This window comes from Sciurus vulgaris, assembly GCF_902686455.1.
Source record: "Sciurus vulgaris genome assembly, chromosome: 9".
NCBI classification, from domain to species: Eukaryota; Metazoa; Chordata; class Mammalia; order Rodentia; family Sciuridae; genus Sciurus; species Sciurus vulgaris.
Window position 1 is genome coordinate 143,840,645 of NC_136469.1, and position 19,779 is coordinate 143,860,423.

The window sequence follows — 19,779 nt, forward strand, 5'->3', positions numbered from 1 at the left end:
CCCAGGCCTGCCATCCTCCTGCGGGCTCTCGGTCGGCATGGCGCCGGCGCCCCTACTAGACCCCCGCGCGGGCCCGTCATCCGCGCCCCTCCTTCCCTCCGGCTCCCACTCTGCCCCGGCGCGCAGGCCGGGCTCGCGCTGCGGGTGGACTTGCGGGAGCGGGACAGGCGCACGAATCTGCGGGGAGACTAAGGCGAGGGACGCAGCCCCGAGACCGCGCTGCGGCAGGTGGCTCACCCCTGGCCGCCGCGCACCCTCCGGCCGGCGAGGAGAGGACCCCAGGTCCCACGCGAGCCAGCTACGCCGGGGCCAGGCGGGGACCAGCTTCCGGTCGGACGAGCGACGTGGGGCGCGCCCGACCGCCAGCTCTCCCGCCCTCCAGCGGGCAGTGGGCGAAGGACCCCGGCCCGGCCGCGGCGGGTCGCTAGGAAACGCCCGCGTGTGGCCCAATCAGCGCACTCCCGCCGCTCTGGCAGCTCCCAGGAGGCCGCGCAGGAGGTGGGCGGGGCCTGCAGCCCTGATGGGCGGGCACAGGGCGGGGCCCGGCGAGGCGGGGCCGGGAGCCGCAGAGGAAGATGGCGTCGCGGAGGGAGACGGTCTCCGGGCCGCGCGGGCTCCAGCTGTCCTTGCCGCTGCTGCTGGCGCTGCTGCTGCTCCGGCCCTGGCCTGCGGCGGCCCATGGCGGCAAGTACTCGCGAGAGAAGAATGAGCCCGAGCCGCCTGCGCAGCGCGAGCCCGGGGAGGAGTTCCGCATGGAGAAGCTGAAGCAGCTGTGGGAGAAGGCCCGGAGGGTGAGCGGGGGTCGGGGCCGGGAGCGGGGAGCAGGGGCGGCGGTGCCTGGCACTGCCCTGGCCGAGTTCCTGCGGCCCGCAGGCACTGCAGCCCCCAAGTGTCAGGCGGTCACCCCTACCTTACCTGCAGCCGGAAGGGGACCCGGGGGCAGCGGGACTTGCTGAAGTCCTCGGAGACCTTGTGCAGAGCCTGCGCTGCCTTAGAGCAGCTGAAGGCCCCCCCCCCAAGGATACCCATCAGCTTGGCCCCCGCCCGCCTGCCTTCTCTGCCCAGCGAGCTAGTTACCCAAAGTGAGGCAGAGCTAGGCTTTTGCCTTTTGCAGGACTTTGCCATTTGTCCCACCCTACCTCTCCCTTTATGGGGAAACAGGTGATGTTCGACACAGACGTTTTTAGGGACAGCAGAAGTCCCAGAAGCAGGCTGCTGCTGGTTAATTTGGGTGAGGGATATAGAGGTGGAGGAGAGGTCATTTTAGAACACAAGACCCAGGGAATGCAAAACTGAGAGTTAGTAGATATCTTATCTGATCCTCTTTATTTTGGAGATAAAGGTACCAAAGCCCAGAGGGGAAAGGGCATCCCAAGGTCAGCCAGCTTCCTAACTGGAATGACCCTGGGCGAGCCACACTCTACATTAACATAATGATTACTTTATTTATTTGGCATGGGCTCATATTTATGGAAATAGTTATTTACAAATCAAGACCCACCCCTCTGAGTCTCAGTATCTTCATCTTTAAGTAGAAGGGAGTCCAATTAGCTCTTCCCTTAAGTAGTCCAGTTTTAGCATTTCTGAGTAAATGATTTGCAAAATAAGAGTAAGTTTTGGAAGAGTGCAGAATCTTTGGCCCAGGTAAAAATGTGGAGAGAGAGGGTTGGAAGGCTGGCTGCAGGGGGCACTGTGGGAAGGGGGAGTGGTGTCCAGTGAGTATAGCCCTATAAGTCCTTCACAAGGTGCTCCTGTGTCCAGCTTCATTCCCAGCCAGTGTCCTTGAGGTTCTGCTGGAGAGGATCCCAGTATATAATGTTTAACCTACAGAGATAGAGATGGAGACAGGAGACAGCCCTGTAGGCTGGACAGGCAAGGTGGTTTCCTAGAAGAAGGGGCCAGGGGCACAGTTGGGGTTGGATGTGGCAGGATCCTCTGAGCAGCAGGGACCAGGAGTGGTTAGAGCTCAGCATGTGTCCTCACTGTCCCCCACTGTCTACTGTGATGGGTGTGCTGAGCCAGCAGCTATTGATCAGGTGTTTCTCCCACAGGGTGAAGTCGGGCAACAGGAAGACACTAGCCTGAGTTGGAGGCAGTATTGGGGAATGTGCTCTGGTGCCCATGAGCCCAGAGGCTCCCCTTGCTTTGGGAACTGTCCCAGTCCTTCCTCTTGCCCATCTAAACTTGCCCCCAGGCCAGCCCTCTGCATCTGTCAGGCTGTGCACCTTTCTCAGACCTCTGGCAGTCACCTGCCCACATTCTGCACTGTACTATCCCTGGGTTCTCCTGTGCTCCGTCCACACCTGATCTACTTCAATGTCAGGCAGTCTGATTCTCCACTGTCTGTGGTCACTGCTGGGTGCTGGCTCCCCTAGGCCCTGTGCAGGCCTTGCCTCACATGACCTTTCCAGTCCCTCTAGCCCTGAAGGTCTGCAGTCGTGTGTGCAAGCCTTTTCCACTGAACTGAGTGGGAAGTTCTGCCAGGGTGGGCTTCCCACTTCCAGAGAGCCTAGTAGTTGAGGGCACAGTGACTCTTGCTGGTTTTCCTTCTAGACCTGGAGGCTTGCATGGTGGTGGTAGGAACTGTGACCCAGCTGGGGAGGCATGGCCCCTGGGTGGCTGTCCTCTCTATTAGAAATGCGTAAGTGGGACATTTTGTCCAACGTGGGCTTCATGCTTCTGCTCTTGCTACTGAGAGCACTGGATCCTGGGGTGGACAGGGGACAGGTGGGTCTGTGGTCGGCTTGCAGAGGATTGTTGATGTGGACAGAAGCTCATGTCACTTCTTACCTAGCACCTGTCTGCTGCTTCAGGTGGGAGCGAGGGGCACTGCAAGGCCCTTCTTGAGTCGGGATCTCGTTGAATAGAACTGTGGCAGAATCCGCGGGAGCTCTAGGGACCAGTGTTCTCAGCCTCATGACCTTCCTTCACAGCCAGGAAGATTCTGTCCTTTCTGATTTGCTTGACAAAAGCATTTCACATTTTGTTTTCTAAAAATACAGTTGTATCATGGCAGACAATAGCATATAGTGTGTCTCAGTATCTGAGGATCAGAGACAGGTGTGATGAAGATGTTTGCCTCCTCCTCATTCTGACCCTCCTCTTGAGGAGGTGAGACCTCTCCAGTGGGGCAGAGACTGAGGAGATGCTGAGACTGTTTCCGTCCCAGGGGACAGTCCATCCCGTCTTCATACCCTGACTCAAATCACCCCATCCACGTTTTCCCAGCCATGCCCAGCAAGCTGAGTTCCATGCAGTGTTGTGACACACCCAATGTGTTGCAAGATGCAAGACTCCCAGCACCCAAGGAGCCCAGGGCCGTCCTTAGCGTGGGGGAGGGGTGCTTCCATGGCAGTAGCCACATGCTCGCAGATACCTGGGGCTTCTTCCTTTTCCTGAGGAGCAGACCCCCTAGGTCCTGCAGCAAGGGTACTCTGTCACCCTCGACCTGGGAAATGGGTCTTTAAGCTCAGAGTTCCTATTTCTGACCCAGATGAACATCTTTCACCTCTGACATGACAGAAGTAGTTCTTGTCCTTAGAGGTCAGGTGTGCAGAGCAGAGGACACCAGAGACCCATCCCTGTTACCGAGCGTTTCCATTTCCTTGTTCTCTGTGTCCCTAGAAAGACCTGTGTCACGCTTTTCCAGGGACTCTGAGGAAAGGCTGGTCACAGGACCAGCCATGGCCTTCCTGCCTCCACACGGTGCCTGCCACCTGCCAGCTAGCCCATGGCCTCATGGATGCTCAGCCCCTGCTCTTGTCCTTGCATTCAGCTGAGAGAAGGTGGTCACAGTCGCTGCACATTGAGGGACGGAGCGGCGTGAGACTGACTCTGCGAGTCAGGGGGCCGCGGCAGCTTGCTGCCTGGCTGGCGACTGCCTCAGCCAGCACTTGGTAAGGCTGCCACGTGGTCTAGCCAGCCCGTGGCCTCACCTGCCACTCTTTGGATCAGTGGTCATGCTCTGCACAGCTCTGCTTGGCCACAGCCCTGGCCCCAGGGGCCAAGGTTCAGGTGGACACCAGAGACCACACATTCTGGGTCTGGGTTTCTGGGGGCAGAGGGTTGAGAAAGCAGAGAAGGGTTACTGGAAAGTTCCAGAGTCCCACTGGCTCCCAGGCATACAGGGGGTCCTGGGTGCCACTGGGGCTTCCAGGGAGGGTGGCAGGCAGCTAGGCAGCTCCTAGGGTTCGCGCTCACCGCCAGAGCCATTGGAGGTGGGGTCTGAAGCACACATGCTGTCCTTCCACGCTCTGGGCTACCCCGTGCTCCAGACAAGCTTCCCCTCTGCCTGCCGGTCTCCTGGTCGTCAGTGATTTACTTAACTGCTTAATATTTGACAGAGTCTGCTTTGCCTTACTTATTATTTTTGCAGTGCCGGACCTTGTGCATGCTGGGCACATCTACCCCTGCCCTGATAGATTGGTTTTTTTCATTTGGCTCTCTTTAACTAGTACTTCTAACTTGGTGCATTAACTTCTAACTTAAAAGAGAGAAAGGAATCTGGAAGTGGGAGCCAGGTGCTTGTGCATGACCTGCTTGTCTCCCTCCCAGTAGAGCTGATGGCTGCTGGTTTTGTGGCTCTGGGCTCTGCATCTTCAGCCCTGAGCTTGTAGGCAGCAGTATCTCAGAGGATGGTAGGCATGTCGTGACTTCTGAGAGATGTGGGTGGTGGGTTTAGATAGCCAGGTCTGGGCCTGAGAGCAGGTGATTCTGGGGCAGATGGTGGCTCTACTTTTGCAGTTCACAGCACACTTTCCCATGTTCACCCACTGACTCTCCCAGGGCTCTGGAAAGGTGGGCAGGGGGCATGAAGGCCACCACAGGTTGCAGGTGAAAGTGCCCTGCTTGAGCCTTGGAGGAAGACTATAGCCAGTCCTCAGCTCTGCCTTCCAGCGAGGTACCAACCAGCCATTGGTGAACACCTAGACCCTCCCCAACAGCCCCAGAGAGGGCAGATCTGGGGTGAGGGCACTGCCAGCTCTCACTGCAGAAAGCAAAACCAGAGGCCTCAGCCCTTCCCCCGTGGTGCTGCCCTGCTGCAGCACAGCCCAGCCAGTGAGACAGTGCCTGTAAGACGCGCTGTGTGCAAGCAGACCTGTCTGTTGCTCCAGGGTTTTGTGGCACAAACAGAAACGAAGTCAATGCAGGCTTCGGTCATAAGCAGTGCAGCCCGGGCGGCCGGGATGCTGTGTGCCCATCAGAACAGGCAAGTTAAATAAAGATTTTATTTTCTGTAAATTCAGTCTTCTATTCTCTGTGGTCACTTCCAGTTATTATTTTCATAGTGTGTGGCATGTGCAAAATGTAATGCACTTCTTTACCAGGCCCGGCCCCTCCTTGGTGCCCAGCATCCACGCTGCCCTGTTTACCTGGCGAGTTTTACCAGGTGCCAGGAGGTGGCTCGTAGGATGCCTATCACAGGAGCGCCTGCCTCCAGGAAGCACCACGAGGGGCGGGCTCCCGGGGGACTTGGGTTTCTAGAGCACGTCCCCAGATGTGCCTGGAGCTTGGAGCTCCTGCCCGTGGCCCCAGCTCCGTGCCCCCTCGTCTCCAGGGTCTCCCAGTCACCACTCGCCTCCCACGTCAGCCTTGGGCTCTGCCCTCCTCTGGTCACACTTCGCTCTGTTCTTGTTGGGCAGCTCCACCTCTCTCCTGTGAAGCTGGCAGAGCTCCATGCTGACCTGAAGATTCAGGAAAGGGACGAGCTGAACTGGAAGAAACTGAAGATCGAGGGCTTCGATGAGGACGGGGAGAAAGAGGCAAAGCTGGTTCGCAATCTCAATGGTGCTTTTTATTTATTTTCTTTCTGTTAAAATGGGGAGGTGGCTCCCAGCCTCGCAGTGCTAGCTTCTTAGTTCCTGGCGAGGACGAGGGAGAGGGTGTCGTGGCCTGCATGGTGGTCACCCCCAAGGACACCTTGGCCATGTTCCGCCCTGTCTGTCTCCTGAGTGCTGTTGGCACGCTGTAGGAAGACCAGGACCGTAGCTCTGGGCACATAGCTGCTCAGGCGTCTGACAGTCCCGGAGCTGCGCAGCCCAGGAACAGGTTGGAGACTCAGTACACCCAGTCAGCCAGAGGAGGAAGCAGGTCCCTTTCTGTGTCTGACGCAGGACCATCCCCTTCCTCAGACCTCACTGAAGTGCTGACTCTAGTCCCCACTTGACAGGCTCGGAGGCGAGTAATCTGTGTGGGGTTTTCTGTCCCTAGCCGTCCATTCTCCCTGCTTCAGGCGTCCCCTCTCAGTGTAGTGTCCAGGTGAGACTTAGGCCCAACCTCACTTCTCCCGTTTTACATGACCAAGTTCAAATTGTGTATCAGGAACATAAAACCCACATGCCATGGCAGAGGGGCACCACCAGGCTAGAGGAGATGCACTGAGATGAGCTGGGACACCTGCACCCCTATGCAGCATGTTGGGGAGGCCACCCCCATGGACAGGGCAGGAGCCTGTGTGGGGTTCACCCCACCCCACCAGAAGGAACTGGGCTTGTGTAGGATGGAGGGTCCTGGAGCTGCCAGAGAAGTGGGCTGGTGATCATCTCCCTCTTGCTGGCCAGTGTCCTCACTGGGAGTAGCTTATTCCAGCCTAGCAAGTCCAGGCCCATGACCCAAGTAGGGCAGAGTTTTCTGCTTGAGTGACACTGGTCTCCGGTGCCTGCAGCAGACTGAGTGGAACTCTGGAAGCTGACCTGAGCACTTCTGGAGAGGGCTGGTCCAGGAGGTGGGTGCACGCCGATGCCACCCACAAAGCTGTATAGGCCCGTTGTCTTCCAGGTGTGGTCTGTGGCCCTCCTCCCCATCCCCTGTGCCATGTCCAGGCACACCCAGGGGACTGTGTCACACAGACGGGGCTGGGGTGAGAAGGGCAGGACGCAGGAGCCCTCGGGCCTCTACCCCAGCTCTGCCTGGCACCTAAGCACAAGCCTCGCTGACGGTGGCTCTTCTGGCAAAGCCCGCGTGGTTCCATCCTGAGAGGAGGGGTCCTGCCTCCGCAGCTGTCTGCTCAGGATGCGCCTGACGCCCACCCCACACAGCCCGTGCCACCTCAGGAGAGGCTGGCTCCATGCTGTGAGCCTCCTCCCCTCGGCATTCTGGGACTCCACCCGAGGCAGAACCCAGGATCCAGAAACCCCCTCGGTCCTGGGTCCTGGTTGCTGAGCTCAGCCCTGGGCCGTTCGCTGTGATCAGGAGTCGGGTGCTTCCTGTGCCCTCGGCTCTGAGCCTCCCCCTCTCTGGCTGTGGACTGCCAGAGCTGTCCAGATGGGTCAGGAGCATGAGGCCTGGGTGACTGGGCCCTTCCTGGTACTCGCAGAGTGGGTGGCTCAGGCTGGACCTTGGAGACAGCCAGGCACTGGTCTTCTGCTGCTGGGGTGGCTGTGCACCCTTTACTTAAATCAGCTTTTTGTGTCTTTCTGTTTTAAGAGACAGGCTCTCCCTACCTGTGTTACTCAGGCTGACCCTGGACTCCAAGTCTCAAGTGAGCCTCCCACTTAGCCTCCCAAGTAGTCTGGACCTGACTTTTAAAGTTGTGTTTTAAGAGATAAGTTGCATGTGATGAAATCCAGACCTTACCCCAGAGTTCGACGGACTTTGCTGAGTGTGCACCATGGGACCCCCACCTGCCGCAGGCCTCTCCTGACCACGGCCTGCACTTGAGTCTGTAGGCTGACCTGACCCTTGAGGGAAGCCAGGAGTGCTCTCACTGCCTGCGCCAGAGGCCCCAGCAGCCAGGCTTCCAGACACAGTGAGAGCCGTGGGCCTGAGGTCCAGAGGGGAAGGGAGTTTCCAGAGTCATCGTGTGCGAGCGGCTGTCCCAAGCTGTCGGACAGCTGGATGATTCCTGGCCTCTGGAGACTGCTTCCTGGGACAAGAAGAGACCAGTCCCTGCGCCCCATTTGCTCACGTGCCGAGCACCAAGCCCATCCACAACAGGGTCAGCTGTTGGGCCTGCCCCTGCTGCGTGCTGATGGCCAGAGGTACTGAGTCCTCATGGTGCAGAAGGACTGGTGCACAGGGCCAGCGTGTCCCTTGGGCTGGGCAGCAGCAGGCTGCTGACTGCCTCTCCTCCCAGCTGCCTCAGAGTCTGCCGGAAGTCCTGGCACTGCTGTCCCTGGCAGATGAGCACATGTCAGAATTGTCAGGCTCCCCACCTATCGCCTGACCCCTAGTGGACTGTCTGTCCTCACTGGGGCTTGTCAGAAACCGGGGCAGCACCATTGGTCCTTGAGAGCCCATGGGATGGCCTATGCAGGCCACACCTGGCGTTCCTACGAGCCACTTTTGCCTTCAGGAGGACACAAGCAGGATGTGTTCATGGTGGAAACCAGGACTGCCCTTCAGGTCCCTGGGCGTGTTCATAAACATTGAGGGGCTGGATTGTATTCTTCCCACTACATCTTGTCTGGTCACCCAGGAAACCAGGGGTGAAAGGAAAATTTTGGAAAGTAAGCACTTGAGTCTCTGAGATGAGTGGACTCCCAACAGTCCCTTAAAGAACCATGTTCAGTGAAACCTTCCCCTCTCTAGTTATCTTGGCCAGGTATGGTCTGGACGGGAGGAAGGAGGCCCAGCTGGTGCACAGCAACTCACTCAGTGACAGCACCCAGGACGACGGGCTGGGGGACCCCAGGCTGGAAAAGCTGTGGCACAAGGTACCCCTCAGTTTTTCCATAACCTCTGGAACTTATATGTCTAGAGTGAAGGCTTGGGTGGTGGGTATCTCAGCTGTCCCCTGCAGGACCCCTGTTCCCTTGCACGGCATCCACCATGTGAGATTCTCTGGTTTCTTGGGACAGTGCTGCTCTTTGGTGATCGTTCTCTCCTTCCAGCAACTCAGCCTCTGCTTCCTGTTGGAACATTCCTGCTTTCTCTACAAAGTGATTTCTTTGGCTTACAGCTATCAGACCGTCAAATTTTAAGAATGTGCCTAGCAGCATAAGTTTAGTTGCACAGGGTTAAAACAGCATTCTTTTTATTTATCTATTTATGGTGGTACTGAGACTCGAACCAAGAGCTTCAGCTGCTTGGCAAGCCCTCTACCACCAAGCAGCTACCACCCCACGGCTGGATTCTCTGCCTCGTGTCGATGTTTAGTTGTGCCTGCAGCCTGGCGTGTGTGAACATGCCCACGCAAGAGTGTGTTGCACTCTCGCTGCTGGGTCTGGTCATGCTGGGCTGGGCCTGGCGTGCTCTTTGGGCTGTGGACCTCAGCGTGGGGTGCTGGGAGGGTCAGATGTCAGGACGTGGTGCTTGGCTGGCCTGTGTCAGGCTCCCTCACTTTGGCTCCCCTTGTCTTCCACCCTGGTCCAGAGCAGCTTATCTGGATCACGCCGATTTGGGTTGGAGCCTTGGAGTTCTGCACTAGCCCATTGTCCGGGTTGTGGGGAAGGGGGCAGGTGGAAGGTGGGAAGAGGGCCAAGGGAGAGGGTGCTGTGGAGTGGGCCTCGTGTGCTGCCCAACCCGGGAGGCAGGTGGGACGGCAGGGTGACTGGCCCCGGGTCCCCAGGGAGATGGCCTTGCTGTGCTCACCCACCGCAGTCGGGAGAGCAATGGAGGGCAGAGGGGCGACACGCCCCCCAGAGGTGTTCGTGGCTAGCCCCTTCCCTCCTAGGCGAAGACCTCGGGGAAGTTCTCCAGTGAGGAATTGGACAAGCTATGGAAAGAGTTTCTGCACCACAAAGAGAAGGTGGCCGAGTACAATGTCCTGCTGGAGACGCTGAGCAGGACCGAAGGTGCCTCGCCCAGCTGCCCCTCCCTGGCTGGCGCCACACTGCTCTGCGCAGTGACCTGCCTGGGGGGACCACCCAACGCCCTCATCTCAGGTTCCCACCCAGTTTTGCCAATGGGAACAGGTAGTTTAACTGCGCAAACCCACCAGTCAGATGAAACGTTGCTTTGGTAACAGCAGCTCTGTCCTCACCCCTAGTTACCTGCTGCCTTGACTGGCAAGGACTTTTGCCCACAGACCCTCCCCTAGGTATGGGATCCTGAGAGAGAGCAGGTTGGAGGCTGGAGGGGCTGTGCAGCCTGGGGTGAGCCTCCAGGGCACGGGGTGCCCTGCCGTCCATCCTGCAGTCACCTTGGAACCCAGGTGTCCTGTTTGAAAGGGCATGTCAGCTGACCGTCACTGCCCTCACAGGTGGCCGAGGAGCGGATGCTTCAGGAGAGAATCCTTGAACTCCAAGGGGTGTGGTTTTAGGCTGTGCCTCGGGCCAGTGGGAGCTCAGGGCACCTTGGCCACGGGGGTCCCAGCACCAGGTCCTCGGGAGGCCCTCATCAGGCATTCTGCTTCTGGTTCACAGAGTCTTATGAAAACGCCATCAGCCCTGATCTGAGCCAGGTCAAGGACGACGTCCTGTACAGCAAGCACGGGGAGCTGAAGGACAGGCTGCGAAGCATCCACCAGGGCCTAGACCGCCTGAGGAGGGTCAGCCACCAGGGCTACAGCCCCACGGCCGGTAAGCTCCACACGCTGATGGGCGCCTGCCCACGTCTGCCCCGCTGTGGCGGTTGAGAGTGAAACTGGCAGGGTGTGTCCTCAGTGCTTGGGGACGGGCACAAGGGATGGGGGCCCTTGTCATGTGCATTCCTCTGTGCTAGAGAAAGGCTGGCCAGGGCCCGCTTCCCTGAGCTACTCCATCAGCGCTTGTCCCACTGCCCTGTTAGCCCTGACTCAGGCAGTGGAGCGGTGGCCCCAGGTGACAGCCCTCCCGGGCAGGTCAAGTGGCAAGTCGCAGCTCCTGGTGGGGGTTGTGCCCTCCAGTGTTACAGCAGACCCCAGCAGCTCACCGCCAGTCTCTTCATTCTGAGTTCTTGCCTCATGAATCCAAAGAACGAAACCCACAGACAGGGAAGAGTGAGTGCAGAGTAGGATTCCTTCAAGTGGGAAGAACAGAGAGGGCTCCCAGAGGCGGGGACCAGGCAGGGCTGCCCCTGGGTGTGCTCGCCTGGGGGTTTGCAGAGCGCTTGGCCACTGCTGTTGGTCCAGATTCCTGCTAATCAGGTCTTGGAAACCGCCAGCGCTCTTGGGTGCCCTGAGAGTCTGGCGAGTCTGGTCTGCCCCCTCCTGCTGTTCGTGCTGCTCATTGGCCTGGGGCTGTGGGGCAATAGGTCAGCCGCCCTGGTTCACCTTGGCCCTGCTCACCTAGTCTGCCACTCCCAGACAGCACCTGCAGGGCCTCCCAGGACACAGTGGCATCCGTGCCCTGCAGGGCCAGGTCCCAGCTCCCTCGGTTGTATTCTGCTTCTGCCATTTATGTGCCCTTGGGTCACCCTCCCACCCCCACCCGAACTCAGCCTCCCATGGAGGTGATGGCACCACTTGGCAGATTCGGCATTCCTGGGTTGATGGGAGCCAGAGAGCTTGGCCACAGTGAGCGTGGCCGGTGGCGACACTGACACCTGCCACGCGCCCCATCAGGATGGATGCAGGGCCTTCCGTCCCTCCCCACAGCCAGGGTCCCTAGGTCCTTGGCGGAAGGTCAGCCGAGGGAGGACTAGCAGGCACCACTGTGGCTCACAGGCAGGCCAGATGGGCAGAGGTCGGTGACCCACACTGGGCAGCTTCACTGCATCCACACGTGAGCCCAGTGGGATCAAGAAGCCCCACGGTCTTCTCAGGAGTGAAACGGTGAACAGCAACCCCCTCTGTCTGTAATGGACAGCTCTGACCAGGTGCTGAGTACTTCTGCACAGCCCCCTACCACGCTGCCCCTCAGGCAGCCAGGAGTGGCTGGTGGTCCTGGTCATGGGTGGGCCCAGGTTCTAAGCCCAGGAGAAACACCTTCCTCAGGACCATGCCGCCTCGCTCAGACCACATCCCAGCCGGTTCTGAGACAGACCATGCATCCCCAGCTCATGTGCGGCCCTGTCCGCGGCAACAGCCTGAAGTCATGTGCGCAGGCACACGCCACCCCCGGGGGCTGAGCAGGCCAGGTGGCCCGGCAGCAGGGCACGTACTGCCCTGCTGCCCACGGAACAGATGGCTCCTGCTTTTCTGCAGAGTTCGAGGAGCCCCGCGTGATTGACCTGTGGGACCTGGCCCAGTCTGCCAACTTCACTGAGAAGGAGCTGGAAGCACTCCGGGTAAGGAGGCCCCAGACCCCACTGCACCCCGCTGTGTGCCTCCTGGGGCCCGTCCAGCTTGGTGTGGGGCAGGCCTGCCGCCTCCCCAGTCACACAGCCAGCCCAGGCATGTCTCCATCCCCACCTGCTCCCTCTGGCTGCCTTCCCTGCTGACTTCTGCACACCCTTGTGTCCTGGTTGGTGGCCAGGTGGGGCCGTGTGCACACATGGACGTGCCTCTCAAGCCAGCATGGCCCATCACCTAGGGTGAGCCATATCTGCACCTGGGCAGTCTGCCTGGCTGGCCATGCTGTGAGGAGAGGAACCACTAGGCACTGAGAGGGGAGGTGCTGGGGTCTCCAGTGGGACAGGGGCTGTGGGATACTGATGGGGCCAGGTGTCCAGAGAGACAGTCAAGTGCTACTCACCAGGAAAGGGGCTCTGGTTCTCTTGTGCCGTGAAAGCTGAGCATTGCCTGGCTCCAGGCCTGTCCTAGCAGCGCCACCGCATGCCAGTGTGTCACCTGACGGGTGGAGGATGGGCCCGGGAGGACCAGAGTCTGGGAGTGCTGCTGGTCCTGAACTGGGCAGCATGGGGATGTGTGAGGCCCACAGGATTCAGTGTCCCTCTGCACACTGGGGATGTGTTTCCTGTGTGCATCAGGGTGAGTGACTAGGCCTGAGGCCCTCCTGAGCTCCCGGTGAGTGCTGGGCCCAGAGGGAGTGGGTCCTGGCAGGGATGTGAGCAGCAGGAGCCCCGAGGGAGGGCCAACGGCTGGGAGGAGGAGGAGGGGAGCGGCAGGGGTCATGCGTGTTCACTCGTGGCCCTGCGAAGAGTCCTTAGCTCGTGCAGGATGAGTCACGGGCTTCCTGTCAGCACCTGCGTGGGAGTGGGCCAGTGGGGCACTGCAGAACTGGAGAGGGCCTTGGCCAGTCGAAGACAGGGTGAGGGTGACCAGGAACTGGGACAGCAATGCCGGTGGGGTGCTGTCCCAGAGTGGGCAGGGGCTACAGGGAGGGAGAAGGGCAGGTGCAGAGGCGACTGGTAGAGCCAGAGCTCAGGTGTCGGCCTGCAGGTGGGGCTGGGGGTCGGTGCAGTCAAGAGGCACGGACTGTGGCCAGGGGCCCAGGGCCAACACCAGGTCCTCAGAGGTCCTCCAAGACTGTCAGGCCCTGGTGGGGCACCCCTTCCTTTGGAGACCCTTAGCAGTAGCACCGCCATTTGTCCTCAAGCTTGCTGTTTTGTGACTATTGGCCACAGTGGCCTGAGCCATTTCTGCACTGGCCTGGCTCCCGGCAGGACCATCCCTGCAGAGACAGGCCCTCGGGTGCCCGGGTCACACTGCAGAAGAGTAAGTGCGGAAACCTTCCAGGAGGAGCTCAGACACTTCGAGGCCAAGATCGAGAAGCACAGTCACTACCAGAAGCAGCTGGAGGTCTCGCACCAGAAGCTGCAGCACGTGGAGAGCCTCGGGGACAGCGAGCACCTCAGCCGGAGCAGGGAAAGGCACGCGCTGCTGCAGGGGCGGACCCAGGAGCTGGGCTACAAGGTGGGCCGTGTGGAGCCCGGACTCCTGGCCACTACCCTGTCCTCTAGTGGCCACACCAGGGCGTGACCAGGACAGTGTGGAGGACTGCTGGTGGTGGACCCGCAGAGTGGGCACCTGGCCTCCCCCAGGAGCCATTCCCACGGGGCCACCCAGGCCAGCGCAGTGAGCAGGGGCAGGGCACTGTGGCCGAGGATCCAGCACTGGGCCCATAAGACCTGTGGGCAGTCTCCACCTGGTGGGGGCTGGGGCTCGGGCCTGGGAAAGGGCCTTCCCTCCTTCAGCGTAAACCCGAGGGCTGGACTGTCCCCTCAAAACTAGGCCAAACCTGACGAGTTGAGTCGTGCAGAAGGGCCAGGAGGAGGGATCCGGGGTCTGCACCCACAGGCAGCAGTGTGCATGGGGGAGCCAGCACCTAGCGGCTGGCGCGTGGCTCCTGTCTGAGGTGGGAGTGCAGGCCTCCGAGAGGGTTCACCTGCCCGTGCAGTGCCAGCTTTCCCGCGTCCTGGAGAGCAGTGCAGCATTGGCTGAGAAAGCCTGTCGCTAGCCAGGCGTGGGGCACACCCGTGCCGGCCACCCAGCTGCACAGTCTGAGGCAGGAAGATCAGGGACGTGCAGGCCCTGCTCCTGGAAGGCCGGGGAGGGTCCTGCGGCCCTCCTGCTGGTGGAGGTCCAGGCAAACTCGCCCTGCCCTGCAGACTCAGCCCGCCAGGGACTCCCGATCACAGTTTCTAAGAACAGCGTCTCAGTGGACGCTGGGGAGAGTGTCCCCATTTCTGGAGGGGCACGTCCTAGAGGGCACCTGCTACAGCAGGGGAGGCAGGGCGCCAGGCATGCTTCAGTGTGTCCCGGTGGCGCACAGCAGTCCTGCCCTGTCAGTGCCCACTGACCAGTGTCTCCATCTGCAGGTGAAGAAGCATCTGCAGGACCTGTCCAGCAGGATCTCGAGGGCACGGCACAATGAGCTCTGAGGGCAGAGCCCCCTGGAGCTGCCCAGGGGCTGCGGTGGTGTCACCTGCGAGGACAGACTGGCCGTGATGGTGGCAGGGAGGATGTTTCTCAAGCCCATTGGAACCAGCATTCTCAACCCACCATCTGGCCTGGCCTCTGGGTAATGGCTTCCTGTGTCTCAAGCAGAGGTGGCCATCACCACCCTAGCGAGGACTGGAGTCCAGATGACAGTTGGGTCCACATCAAGGCCCTGTGAATCTTCCCTGGAAACATGGAGTACGGAGCCCAAGAGCCACAGTGTGGTGTCTCAGTGTCCCGTCACTGCCTCATCTCGGGATCTCGGGATCTGTGGTCACACGCTGACCAGAGCTAGCACTTTTCCTCCAGTAGGCGCTTCCCGAGCACCCTGTCCTCTCCTCGTCTGGCCCCTGATGGCCTCTGCCCCCAGGTCTCTGCAGTCACTCTGTCCACCCCTGTGGCCTGGAGAGTTGAGGTTCCAGGGCAGATCGCAGAGGAGGGCCAGAGGCTGTGGTCAGGGGAGGCTTCTCCTTTCACCTCTGCAGCTTTAGGGACTTGGGAGACCCTGACAGGTCTCCACCCCCAGCCTCAGTACTCACTCGCCATCCCAGGAAGCGCTGCTGCTGAGGCTTCTCTACCCCCAGCTGACAGTCAGGCCTGGCACAGGCGGGGTCAGTGTGGCTCCCACACCTGAGCCTGGAAGAGGCCCACTGGGCTTGGCAGCGTCCAGGTCTCAGCTGAGAGCTGAGGTTGCCCCACAGGAGGGTCATCCAGCCTCAACGTAAGAAACACCAAGGTCGATGGTCGCACCCTGAGGGGCTCTGTGCCCTGCAAGTCAGAGCACAGCGGTGGCAGAGCAGAGCGCATAGTGCACGGTCTCCCCACCCACAGAGCATCTGCCACCGTCCAGGCCTGCTGGGTGTGTCCCCCAGCTGGGTGACGGACTACCCAGAGACTGCAGCAGCATCTGAGGCCAGGAAGTGCTTGTGTGCAGGGTCTCCACACTCAGTGCCCGGCCACATACTTGGGTACCCAGCAAGGGGCCCAAATGCAGAGCATGACCCTCATGGGGTTCACAGTCCAGGGTTTGGGGGTGCAAGGCCTAAGATAGGGCTAGACACAGGGCATGGAAGGGACAGAGGACACCAGGGTCAGTCCACCCTCTGCAGTCAGTGGCACACTTTGAAGTGTGTAGGAGAAACAGATGCTGCTTCTCCAAGGTTTGGTGTCCTGTGGCCCTGCCACTAGGGCCAGGGCTGTCTGGGTGCTTTTTTTAACTCCTGAAGTATTTTGCCGAAGGAAAGCACACAACCATAAAAGCACTCCAGCATCACACACACCCAGGGAAGTCTCCCCAGTGGGTGAGTGGAATGTTGCCACTACCCCTTTCCCCAAGCTGTCCACTCCCCTCTCCTTGACCAGGCAGGGTTTCCCGGGTAAAATTGCATGTTGTGTGCCTGTGTGTGGTATCATGTCTGGCTTCTTACAGTCAGAGTTGGTGAGATTCATCTTTGTTGTCCATTAGCAGGAATATGTTCCTTTTCGTTGCCTTATATTACTCCTTTGTGCAATCTTGTCTTGTTGATTGACATTCGAGCTGTCTCCACTCGGGTGAGACACCCAGCTTTGGACATCAGGGCTTTCTGTGCACACTGTCTGGCTCCGGGAGTGATGTTGGTGGCTCCTACAGCGTGCATTTGTTCAAATGGTAGGTGATTCTAAACAGCTTTCCGAAGTGGCGGTACGGATTTCTGCTTCAGCAGCAGCACAGTTTGGGATACGAGTTGAGGCCAAGGCCTGGCGGCCTGTTCGGGGGAGCCCTGGTGTGTTCAGCAGTATCTGACGGTGGTCTGTCTGTCTTGGGCCTGGGAACAGGGTGGGGCAGGGAGTGCAGACCCCCGGGGCCCACACGCCCGGGCCAGTGAGCTGGGGTCTACCCTGCGTGACCCCCACCCAGAGCAGGACAGCTGCCCTGCAGCTGGCAAGCCGGCCCCCACCCCAGGTGGCTGTGCTCTCCCCACTGCAGGCTCTGCTGGGCCTCTGGCCTCAAGATTGGACTGGCAGGATGGCGCATGCAGTGGCATCCAGGCTGTACCAGGCAGCGCTGCCTCCAGTGCCTCCACGCTCCTTGTGGACGTGTTGCAGGAGCCCCGCCTCACGCACCGGGGCCCGTTGGTTCTGCAGCTTCCCCGGCCACCGTCTGGGGCCCTGCTGGGCAGACCTGCCTGACCCTGCGCCTTCAGCTGCCCTCCCCGGCGCCCGCGCCTGTGCGCTTCCTTGTTCCAGGTGCTCTTCGGGATCGGTGTTCGGGGTCTGCTGGCCAAGCTTGCTGGCATCTCGACAGGTCGCGTTACCGCCTGCCGTGTTGCCAGGGATGGCCCCGGGCTCTGCCCGGCTTGTGGAAGTGGACGCGAGGCTGTCCAGGCGCTCTCCTCCACTGTCATTCTCGCGGGATTTGTAGGAGTCCATCCCAGGTCTCTCAGTGATTGGCCGGGGCGGTGACATCACCTCTGGTGGGTCTGTGGACATAGGCCCCTGTCACTCGCCGGGGCTCCCTTCCCTGCTTCCTGCCTGCGCTGGTCCCCGGCTGCTCTTCTTGAGATGGGAGCTCGGCCCCTTGGGGTGGAGGGTGGCGGCCTGCCGGGCCCCTGCAGCTCAGGCACACGGAGCTCTGCACTTGGGGCCCTGGTGGGGCACATGTGCCTGTGAAGTGCAGCGCCTGAGCACGGGTGATGCAGAGCGCGTCCCGGCTCTGCTCTGGCCGTCAGGCAGTTCAGGAAGTCTGAAGCGAAACGACAGACGCCTTTAGAAACTTAAGAAGACATCATCTTTGAAGTTAAGAAGCTCCTCAAGTGTCTGGTGGAGCACACCGAGGACAGGGGACCTGTGGGGGCATTTGGAGGGAGGCCGCTGACCTCAGAGGCTGCAGGAAGGATCGATGCTGGACAGGTCACAGGGACCGACTCCCACTGGAGAAGCTGTTGGCTGCAGCGGGCGATTCACATCCGGGGCAGTGGGAACTGTGGGGTGGGGCTTAGCAGGAGCCTGGGCACCTGCCTCTGGAGGTGCTCCCCATCCAAGCACCCTCAGGCTCTGGCCTGGCAGGCCTGTCTGCGACAGGTGCACATTGGGTCCCAGCCAACCCCAGGTGAGTCCAGGGACAGGCCTGTGCATAGGAAGCCCAGGCCTTGAGGGTCCATACCAGACCCCTCACTCACCCCCAAGTGTTGGTGGGAGAAGGCTGTCCCAATAGGTCTGACCAAGGCCAGCCCCCAGCTGCCACCTGGATAAACGTCACGCGTGGCCTAGGGGACCTGGACACAAACCCAGCGGAGGTACTCGGCTGGCCGTGCTCTGCCACCTGGAAAAGTGGCCACAGACAACCCTCTGGAAGAATGGTCTGTGTCCCAGTTCTCGCCTAAACCCCAGAGGAGCTTCTCTTGAGTCCTGAGTGGCAGCTCGTTGGGAAGAACAACAGAACAGCCGGCCCTGCCGCGAGAGCGGGCGGGAAAGACAGCTGCAGGTGACAGGCGGCTCCGAACGTGATCATGCTGAACATGTTCATTACAGAACAGAGACAGGACGTCCTGGAGGCTCTGCAGGCCCAGGTGGCCCCTCTAGACTGCAGAGGGGAGAGAGAGACCTCTGGGCCGGGGCTGGACACGTCCACAGCAAATGCAGCTGGAGCCACTTGGCGTGCCTGGGGAGTTGAACTTCCACCATACCCAGAAACAATGCAAGAAGGGCACCGCCCAGGGCGAGGCCGCGTTCACAGGAGCTTCTGGAAGAAAGCACGGCGGCGCTCCTGGACAGCGTAGGCAGCCGTCTCAACAGGCCACGCGAGGAAGCAAGACGGAAACCCAGTCACAAAGGAAAATCAAAACAACTTCATGAAAACTTCAACTCTGCTCATCAAGAGAGATGGCTGAGAAAGTGGGGAACCAGAGAACAAGGACGACCTCCAGGCCTGTGTCTGAGGGCTCGGCTCCCGGAAGGGTTCTGCTGCCCATGCTCAGGTGGACAGAAGGACCGCATGGGCCCTTAGCCACGTCCATGTGGCCAGCACCATGTGGAGAGGCACTCGCTGCCACAGGCGCTGGGCAGAGGCGGTGCTTCCAGTCAGCACCACCGCCTGGCTGTGCCCGGACGCTCCCTGGGTGGGGGCACGTGCAGCGGTGGGGGTCCACTGCCACACCAGAGGCCACCGTGGCGGCCTTCTCGTAGCCAGAAGTGGGGACAGCCTGGACGTCCATCCAGCCGTCTTTTAAAGTGGACGACCTGCTAGTGCAACGACATGGACAAATCTCTTGAAGAAGTTGCTGTTTGTACGTCACAACCGAGGAGTCCTCAGGTCAGGGCGCCATAGCCAGTGTCCCTAGGGCTGGGGCATGGCTCAGTGGCAGAGTACGTGCCTGGCACATGGGAGCACCACATAAAAAATAAAAAAATAACGGCATCCTGTCCATCTACAACTACAAAAAAACCTTAAACTCACTAACAGTTGGCTCTTGATATTCAAAAGCCTGGAAGAGAAATAAGATGCCCCGAGGTTAGAGAGTAAGCAGGCCGTCACACAGGAAGTGCTGCAGACAGGCCAGCCACACAGGGGAGGTGAAGTTCAGAGGGTGGCTGGCCTGCCATCTGCACGGTGGATTCCAAGTCACCGTGAAAACAAGTTTCCAGAATGCAAGGCCCCAGGTGGCGTGAAGTCACAGCTGTGGGGTCAAGAGCAGTGGAGGCAGAGATGGTTCCCAAACGGGCGGGCCGAGCTCGCAGCAAGGGCGGCAGGCCTGCAGGGCAGCGCTCCAGGGGCCACAGATGCACGCCAGCCCTCAGCAGCGTCCGGCCAGTGGTCGCAGGGAAGAGTTGGCTTGTACTTCCGAGTGTGTGCAATCGCAGACTCATGTACAGGAAGTGCTCACTGAAGGGAAGTTTTGGGGACCCACCAAAAAAGGAAGCTGCCCCAAGAGGGGCCGTGGGCCACCGGGGCCTGGAGCCGCCGTGAGGCACCAGGAGACTGAACAGTAGAGTCGCAGGGCAGCCTGTGGGACTGGCTCTGGGGAGAGCCACGCCAGGAGGGGCCGCCAGCATGGGCACCAGAGGGCACAGCGCCCGCTGAGGCTCAGTAAGCACCAGGGCAGGGTGCCACCACGGGGGCAGGGATCGGGACCCGGCCAAGGGGCCAACTGGCCGGGCAT

The 19,779-nt window shown here is 60.2% G+C and overlaps 1 protein-coding gene across 1 annotated transcript; it reads left to right on the plus strand.

The window, feature by feature from the left end:
- Window positions 1-545: 545 nt before the first annotated feature.
- Window positions 546-14,854, plus strand: LRPAP1 (LDL receptor related protein associated protein 1). Its single transcript, XM_079154487.1, has 8 exons — window positions 546-791; window positions 5,643-5,787; window positions 8,530-8,654; window positions 9,614-9,734; window positions 10,305-10,460; window positions 12,005-12,087; window positions 13,439-13,615; window positions 14,521-14,854. The coding sequence occupies exons 1-8, from the start codon at window positions 576-578 to the stop codon at window positions 14,581-14,583; spliced, it is 1,086 nt and encodes a 361-aa protein (XP_079010613.1). The 5' UTR covers window positions 546-575; the 3' UTR covers window positions 14,584-14,854.
- The last annotated feature ends 4,925 nt before the right edge of the window (window positions 14,855-19,779 follow it).

Excerpts from the sequence above, each read along its gene's own strand:
- LRPAP1 (XM_079154487.1), top strand. The coding sequence starts at position 576 with ATGGCGTCGCGGAGGGAGACGGTCTCCGGGCCGCGCGGGCTCCAGCTG. Across the intron at positions 10,461-12,004 it reads GGGCTACAGCCCCACGGCCG|AGTTCGAGGAGCCCCGCGTG; the intron begins GTAAGCTCCACA and ends GCTTTTCTGCAG. Across the intron at positions 12,088-13,438 it reads AGGAGCTGGAAGCACTCCGG|GAGGAGCTCAGACACTTCGA; the intron begins GTAAGGAGGCCC and ends GAAACCTTCCAG.